The sequence below is a fragment of the Acanthochromis polyacanthus genome, chromosome 21, assembly GCF_021347895.1.
Source record: "Acanthochromis polyacanthus isolate Apoly-LR-REF ecotype Palm Island chromosome 21, KAUST_Apoly_ChrSc, whole genome shotgun sequence".
Taxonomy (NCBI): Eukaryota; Metazoa; Chordata; class Actinopteri; family Pomacentridae; genus Acanthochromis; species Acanthochromis polyacanthus.
The window spans coordinates 21,129,818-21,138,632 of record NC_067133.1 but is presented as its reverse complement, the minus strand read 5'-3'; the positions used below and the strand labels follow the sequence as shown (position 1 = coordinate 21,138,632).

The 8,815-nt window shown below is 40.0% G+C and overlaps 1 protein-coding gene across 2 annotated transcripts in view; it reads right to left on the bottom strand.

Annotated features, from left to right (window-relative positions):
• Positions 1–1,641: 1,641 nt before the first annotated feature.
• rnf213a (ring finger protein 213a) overlaps positions 1,642–8,815 on the bottom strand; it is a 52,996-nt gene continuing 45,822 nt past the window's right edge. For both annotated transcript variants that reach the window (XM_022216710.2, XM_051941088.1), the window contains exons 56-67: positions 8,559–8,733; positions 7,955–8,049; positions 7,572–7,823; positions 6,070–6,202; positions 5,596–5,679; positions 5,335–5,515; positions 4,895–5,096; positions 4,716–4,793; positions 4,414–4,611; positions 4,100–4,189; positions 3,787–3,965; positions 1,642–2,447 (exon numbers count right to left, since the gene is read on the bottom strand). In XM_022216710.2, the coding sequence (XP_022072402.1) occupies positions 2,291–2,447; positions 3,787–3,965; positions 4,100–4,189; positions 4,414–4,611; positions 4,716–4,793; positions 4,895–5,096; positions 5,335–5,515; positions 5,596–5,679; positions 6,070–6,202; positions 7,572–7,823; positions 7,955–8,049; positions 8,559–8,733 (1,824 nt within the window). In that variant the 3' untranslated portion in view covers positions 1,642–2,290. The remainder of the gene's footprint in view (positions 2,448–3,786; positions 3,966–4,099; positions 4,190–4,413; positions 4,612–4,715; positions 4,794–4,894; positions 5,097–5,334; positions 5,516–5,595; positions 5,680–6,069; positions 6,203–7,571; positions 7,824–7,954; positions 8,050–8,558; positions 8,734–8,815) is intronic.

Below are 8,815 nucleotides of genomic sequence, written 5' to 3'. Positions count from 1 at the left end.
ACCAGATAATAAAGAGTGGGCAAATTTTCAAATCATTTTCTTTAATACCTGTTTTCAATTGGTCTCTGAAAAAAAGGCCCAAAATGGACAAATCAGACTAAAACAATAATTACATTAATGATCCAGCACAGCTATTTATTTGGAAACAGCATGTTCCCTAAAGACCCATCTTTCTTCCAGGCTTTAGAAATCAAATAAATCTTCTTAAAATGTTTGCTGAAAACTCCTATATTGTATTAAGACAGTACTGAGAGTTCTGAAAACACCCTGGCACTGCCCAGTCCAGCTTTGTTAATTATAATAACCTTCTCATAAAAAGGCTCATGACCTGATCCCAAATATCCATCAACCATGATGCACAGTAATTTTGCCCCAAATTCCTCCTCATCAAGAAACAATGACAACAAAACAAACAGAGAGCAGGGACAATAATTTGGCCTCTTTGTTTCCTTCCCTTTGTACCACTGGCATGGTGGCTTTGAAGCCTACAGAAGTGGAAGTGAAACTGATTGAACTTGCTCAGTGAAGCTTGTTTTCAATGACTGAGTTGCACAAATCATGCCTGTGACCCATTTGTGGGTGTATTTACTGAGCCCATGTATAGTACTTCCATATTTTGAGTTTGCTAATGAGCAGCAAGGACACAGCTTGATAGCCCAGGGTGTCAGCATCGCCCTTTCTTGTTGAAATCTGCTAGCGGACAGTGAGTGATCATTACAGCACTGAGATGAAGTAAAGTACATGTTATTTGAGTGGAAAAGTGTATAGCTATCCCCATGGATGGATATCATTTACTGACTGCAGACTCCCAGGGGGTGGTCGCTGGCATGGTTTACTTTCGTAGGCAAATGCTTCCATTTGTCATTGTTATGCTAAACACTACTTTGGCATAGAGGAAATTGAATCAAGGAGCTGTCCAGCGGCATTCTTGTGGCTGTCTTGTCTTTATCATTTCCATCAGCCTGATCAGAAACACATTGCGCTCCCACCAACAGAGGGTCAAAGAGTCACGAAACCTTTGGCAGGCAGACATTTCCTGAACACTGCCTCTGTATAGCATGTGTTGGCTTTTGGCAGTGATGTAACGTGTAAATAAGGAGTAATTAACTTACGACCTACAGTATTAGGGTTGTTGAAAATTTTCTGTGCAACACTCAAATAACAACACATCAATAATTACACAGGTTCAAGTGCAATACTAACCAAATGTACTCAAGTATTTCTTTGGTAGGCAGCTGTTTTAGTGACAACTGGTTCCTGTGTGAGTGGATTATTCCAATATCAGCAGGCATTTCTGCTAGAAAATGTTGCAGTTTAAAGTTAAAAATAATAAATACCTGAGGGAGAAGTAGGGTATAGGCCAGTTGTTTTTTTTTTTTTGAAAGACCCCCTCCTGTGAAAATTAAGTTATTACTTTAACTTGTTCATATGATGCTCTTTTAATTGGCTGGAATGCCTATTATGTGCAAAATAAACAGTTACCATGGCAAAGCAGATAGGGCCTTCCATATATTAGTCTTCTTTGGTTAAAAAATGTATGACGGAATTAATCCAATATAACAAATAGCCACTGTATAGCACAAAGTAGTTTCATGTTGTTTGTTAAGAGATTAGTATCTTAGTGTGCATGAAGCAAACATGTTTAAGGGCTCACAGGTTTTATTGGAAGCAGTGTCTATTACTAAGCACAAATACAAAAACGTCAAAGAAAATGAAATGGAAAAAATGGAATGTAAGACAGCAAATCGAAAAGGCAAATACAACTTTTACATATGACACAACAGCGTAAGACGTCTAAATAGTGCCAAAAATGAATTGAATGGTCTGATTCAAGTGAAAACACACATCCTCACTAAAAGTACATGGCCCCGTTGATTTCAACTCTGCTGATTTTCTGCACATTTTGTACCTGAGTGAATTCAGATTTTTTTTTTCAAATTCCCATTAGTGAAGAAGTAAAGTGCAAGCAAAAAGTATTCAACTGTACAGAAACATTGTACATGTTGATTATTGGGATTATAGAAAGTAATACAAAACAAGAAGAGATCATCAGAAAAATTCTCAAAGTTCACCTTTTCATAGAGATAAGCTATAAATGTGAACTGTACACATTCTGTGGCACAGTGAAACTCAACATTAGTGCTTCTAAAAAGGCACATATTCTCTGCATAAATATATGTAATATATGATGTATCAATACTGTCAGCTCAAGTTGTAAACTTCATCAAAGGATGTAACGATAACAAGGAAGGCAGACAAAGTAAACGTGCATAACCCTTTCATCTTGTCTTCACTGTCTCTGAGTACGCTCCTGCTTGAAGATGACGATGAACTTCCAGGCTTCGACATAATGGGACAGACAGATCTCCTCTGGAAAGAGTTCCTCCACATCAGGGGGAATGTCCATGTCTTTGCGTTCCATGTAAGACACCAGTGTGTCCTTCAAGCTTTAAGACACAAATCAGGTACTTTAGAAGAGATCAGACATTATTACAGTAATACAAACATTGACAGCATATACATTTAAAATTAAACAGGTAAGCTACCTAATGTAGCACTTCTCCTGATGCATAGCGTATCAGCTTCATTCAATCAGAGGAGATGAATATTTACAAAGCAACATTTTCTCTATGACTTTGCCTGGACAACTAACTTTCATTAATACTGAGCCACAGCGACAGAATTTAACTTCAGGTTTGCTGAGTGCAACCTATCAAATCCACTGATGCGGTTTAAAGTGCAAACAGATATCTATACTCCAAATATTAACACTATCACTTTAAAGCATAAAGATTTAAAAAGTTTACTTCTCCACTCTTCAGCCACAGTTCCCTTTTCATTATTTTCTTAATTGCAGCCTCAGCAATCAATAATCAAATAACCAATAACACAAAGTAGACTCTCTGGACACCATTCTGATGCCTCAACAGCTGTTCTGAATGCAGTCACATGCCAGAAATCACTCCATTGGCCACAGAGGTGCTTATCTTATCACACTCCAGCTCACCAACAACATGAGAACACTGGCCAGTGGGCATTAGGTGTAACAGAACACTTTCTCATGGTCGTTCTTTAGTCTGCCACTGGCCAGTAATTTCAGGCAACTTTAGATTTGTTTTCTTCTACCTGCATGTTACTGTTTTCTTGGCTACGGGAAGCAATGAAAACAACCTCCAAGGCAACAATCTCCCACACTGAATGTTTTGCCAAGGATTGCAAAGGAAGCTAGCCCTGCTTTTTTTTTTTTTGGATTATCTATTTTAATCACAGTGCTCCTCTTCCTGCATGCAAATATTCAACCACAACAGTTCCACCTGTCATAATTTTAAGTCAGCACAAAAGCTGCATTGTTCGCTTAGGACCTCACAAGACAAGTGTGAATGATTAAAAGAAATCTAAACAAGTCAGAGCATTGTTCCCCCCTATGGCAGTACGACAGTGAGATGCAGCCATAGCATTCTGTACTACTAATGCTATGGCAAAGCAGGACTATTACAGTATTCAGAAGTAAGAGGCTCCACGTGGTAGAACAACCATGTACTCCAACTAATCTACAATGCATTTTCCCACATCTCCTTTATCTTCTGCCTTATCCGTTATGTTTTATTCAGTTAAACAATTTAGGACAATGAATCAATAAAGCATTCATCCTAGGCATCCCTAATTTCCAAATAATTGTTCTACTTTCGAAGATCTGAGAATCTTTTTTGCAATTTATCTCATTTCAAGACTTAGATCTGTAAAAGGGTGTGCAAAATCAAAGAATATAATAAATATCTGCTTTACCCCCAGTCAGGCCTGTATGTTTCCGGGGCATTGGGCTTGTTGAGGACCAGCACCAGAAACTCATGCATCTCCAACATGAAAGTGTCAGCACTGCTCTTGGAGAAGAAACCTGTCAGCAGCCTGTGCTCATCCTCACCCAGAGCCTGTTTGTACTTCTCTGAAACGTCCAGAAATGGATCCTGATGATCACAGAAAATACATGGAAGAGGCAAAATAATATTCATTAGGTCAGCAAAAATCATTACTTCTCTGAATAGTAATGCTAATGCTTTTTGCACCACCTGTATACTGCTGGCATTGTACTGTGCCTTACCCTCTTGAGCCGCAGCATACTTTCTGATTTGAGTGAAGTCAGCAGCTGCCACAGTGCTACGCAATGCTTTAGACAACACATGCTCAAGGCCTGTGAGCAAAACAAGGAGAATACCAAGTTATACATCATGTCTAGCACATAAACAAGACAAGAACCTTTTAAGTTTATAATTTAAAGCGAAATACAGTAACTCTTTGAGACAAAGTTTTCAATTTCTTTCAGTATAAAGTAACCAGACGGTCCAGACTGGCTGTTCTATGGAAGTGAGAGAACTTGCAGCAGAATAAAATAACGAGTGCCTGAGATAGGCCGACCTTGAGGATATGCTGAGCCATCTGGTTTCCCATCTGCAGCACCTCCGCCAGGTAGCAGGACAACTGCATATGAGGCTCTCCCCCAGTCATGGCAAGGAAACCAAGGGCCACTTCCAGTGTAGACAAGGCTTCACACACCTCACTGTAGGAGTGCAGCTCTCCAGCCATGGCAAAGAGTGTGAGGGTCTGAAGAGGCTCCTGGTGGCACACAGATAAAATATGGACACTCATGAGAGGATATCCGTAATGTGTGATGAGTTAATTATGGTTCCGGTTGCTACCTCATGTATATCACAACTTACCTGACTGACTTTTGTTTTCACATCCTTCAGGATAATCTCATAGTTGCGATCCTGTCTTCTCACTAGAGTTGGAATTCCCTGTGGGTAAAGAGACATGGACATGAAGGAAACTGCCTTTGAACAATTTTGAAGCTTTTTGGGGGGCAAAGCAGCTGTGCTTCCACTTTTCATTTGCTCACATTGAGAGTGATGAGAGGTTTGCCCAGCAGGAAGCGGGAGATGATCTGTCGCTGGATCTTGGGCAAGTCGTACTCATGAAGGGTCTCCTGGCCCCTCTCGATGCTATACTGGGTGTTTGACAGAATGAGGGGCATCAAGTCCCTCTCCAGCTCATAACGAATGACGTGGAGGTCAGTCAGATCTGCAGGGCTCACTTTGTAACTGTGGGAAGGATAAACGAGCAGTTCAGCCAAGAGAGAACACCTCTGAATTATGAGTGTATAGCTACTAGAATGCTCTCTCCAGCTTTTATTTTGACATTAAAATGCTTTCTTTCAATCCTTGTACTGTCATATCATCCTATATAATGTGAAGTATGCATTTGTGGAAGAACTTCACAAACACACACTCTTTTTACAGTTAAGTGCAAGTGAGAAAAATGTGGCATGAGCGCCCCCACCTGGTCTCCTCTCCAGTGTGCTTGTCTACACAGTAGACAAGGTCATTGTGCAGTGCAATTAGGTAGCTGACGAGGGCTGTAGAGCACAGGCCAGGCCCTTGTCGCCGTGGTAACAGAACCTTGAAGTCACTGTTGAGGTCTAGGTCCTTCTGGCAGAACTCACCTGGAATCTTGACCTCACCTGAACAACATTTAAGTCATGTAAGATGAAAATGAACAGGCCAGTGTTAAGAGAGGGTTGCATGTAGTGTTTTTAGTTACCGTTGGTTGCCAGCGATCCTCTAAGTTTATTCCAGGTTTTCATGAAGATCCTGATGTATTTTTCATACCAGGCTTTCAGCGAAACTGCACACATGAAGAAGCCAAACATTTGATCCCAAGTGTACAGATGTCCACAACAGATCAGAACACAAGACATAGGTGTTAACATCAATGGGTGTCATGTGTGAAGGAGATTTTCCCTCTTTTAGGAATACTCAATCATTGTCTCCTTACAGGTTAAAACAACTCACCTCCTGGCAGGCAGGTCTTTAGACTGCCTGTTGCCAGCTATTTTACTACGACATTTCCGAGAAAGAGGTAATTAGGGGTTACATGGAATTTGTGTGTGTGTGTGTGTGTGTGTGTGTGTGTGTGTGTGTGTGTGTGTGTGTGTGTGTGTGTGTGTGTGTGTGTGTGTGTGTGAGTCATGCAATTGAAAAAGCTGAGAACTGCTGGTGTGGACAGTTTTGATACCTGCTTTCTGACTGCGAAGAAATTCTGCAATGGTGCCATAAGTAAGCTCAGCGATGTTTTGAAACTTTTTGACCAGATCCCTCTGGAGTGTGAGGATGTCAGGAAGGTGTTTCACCAGTTGGACCTCTGCCTCCTTCAAAAAACAAAAACAGTCGTCAAATTATTGTCCCTGCTCTCTGTTTGTGTTTAGTAGGGCTGGCCCGAATAGTGGTTTCTAGCCTCCGAATATTCGGGCCCTATTAAAGACGAATATCCGAATATTCGTTCCGCCCCGTAACGTCCGACGGGGGGGTATTCGGATACCAAAATTAATATCCAGATATCGCCATAGCGAACAAATATTCGGATATTCGGGTCCAGCCCTAGTGTTTAGATAATCTTTTGTTAAATGGACATCATGAATGGATGTAGCATGTGAAAATCCGAAAAGCCACAATTTATTAAGAGCACTGTTGTGTCACCAGGACAATCTTGGTACATCAGTTTACGAATATGTTTTCATATTTCAGTGCAGGTTTTCTGGCGGCCAAAATTATACTGATTCGTAGAAATTATCAGACCGTAGATAAACAACTCCAACATGTTTTAAGTCACAGAAATTGTATTGTATAATTCTAAAGAGAGACTACAAGTCATTGTTTAACCCTCTGAGCTCAAGGCAGTTCTCCTGGCTGTTTTTTCTGTCCCTGTCTCATTTTTATTTACCATGGGCTCATTGTATACTTCAATATCAAGTCCTGCACCTCCATGTAAACAAGGCCCCTATGGCCAGAAGTGGAGTGCACTCAAAAATGTCTTCAGTGCACCATGACACAGTTGTGTCAAAACAAGAAGAACAAAAAATTTATTATTTTATGAAGACAGAAAAATGTGGACCCTCAGGTGTTGCCAATACTAGAAAAAAGGTGGCTCTACATACAATTGATATTTTACTTCAATTTTGAATTTGCTTCCATACTTGTGTTCTATCTGTTCTGTGCTCAGCCTGTAGGTTTTTCCCAGTTCAATCAAAAAGTCCTGATTTTTTGTGACATGACTGTTGGTCACAGGTGAGTCACGAATTTCTCAGTTGCTCTGACAAGAGCTGAATCTTTTATTTGTTACAGAATCTAGTTATCGCTAACAGTTTATTTGTGGCAAGTTTTCTTTTTTTTTAAGAAACATGTAAAATAAAAATGATTTTGATAAAATATCATGATGTTAAACTTAGATTTGTATAATGTCCCCATCATAACTGAAAATTGCACCAGATTAGTTGAAGGGCCATCAATTCTTTCCGGGCTTTGATAATTGGTGTCAATTTGGACAAGTTTTCCTTTTTTTTAAAAAAGCACGCTTTTTAAACCTGCCAGTGGGTTTTGGGGTTCAAAGAAAAAACAAGGTACTTAGTGTACAAATGGAACATTATTTGGTTATGACACATTATTTTGAGACCAACTTCATAAAACCTGTTATAATAGTCTTTAAATGAGGAACTGCATATTCAGTCACTGTTTACTTACCCTATGCAGAAACCTCCACAGCACTGGCAAAGTGTCTTTGCCATCATTTTGCTCGACAATGTGGGTGAGGCTCAGCAGAGACACTTTCTCCCTGCAGCTCCACACAGCAGAACCATGGATCAGAGAATTTGGGGGAAGTGAGGCCAAAAAGAGATGAGGATCGCCAAACATAAGCTTCATGATTGGATTGGCAGAGATGCGAGAGTCACCCCGGATGAATGTGTTCACTTCCTTTAGCTGTCTATCCAAGTGCTGTAGAAGCAAAAAAACATGTTATGCATGCATCTCATACACACATATAAGGCAGAAGTATGCTCCTGAAATTAGACTATGGGCTTTATTTGTTCCCTTTTAAGAAACAAACAGAGCTACACTTTTTCTACCTTCAGCTGAGGTGTGATGATGGCAGTGCTCACTTCCACCTCCCATCCATTTCTAGCCTCTTTGGTGGAGAGCAGATTGTTGTAAGGAATGGGCCCTGAAAGGAGAGCCAGTGTGTTTAACAGTGGAATGTAGTTCAATTAATCTAGATTTCCACACAGTTTACAGCTGTTCTACTAGTGTAATTAAATGACCTTATCTTCACAAGTCCATTTAAAGTATTAGAAATACCAAAGAATAATCATTAACTACCTGTAAATAAGGTATTTGTTGACTTGTATTACTTAAAATTATACCACATAACAGAACTATTTGAGAATATCCCTGTTACACATCAGCTGCAAAATGGTACCATAGCATTTTGTGACCACTAGAGGTTGCATATTCTACTCTTGTGTGATTAAAATCTTAAAATACACGGCAAGGGAGGATAAAGGTTCAAAAACAACCAAACAGCATGAAAAATAACTGAATCATATATGTAAACTATAATCACATCCACCTAACTTCGGTCTCTTCAAATATTCACACAGGGCATTTAATAGGTTTAAAAAAACTGTATAACTATTATTAATAATAATTAGGAAGCTCTAAGTTGTTCCCTACATTTCTGCTGCTGGTGGGTTTCCAGGAGGCTGGTGATGAGCAGGTGAACAGCGCTGATTGTGTCATCGGTCCCTTTCCCCAGAGATCTGATAAGATGCTTCATGTCTTTCCTCAGGTGTGCAAGTAAAAATGCTCCTGTGTCTGGGACTGGAGGCTTGATGAGGGCAGAGACAGACTAGAAACACAAAAAGCAGGAGATGACTCCAACCTCTCTAATGTAAATAGCACAATATCAATAATGCTGTACTACTAAGGTC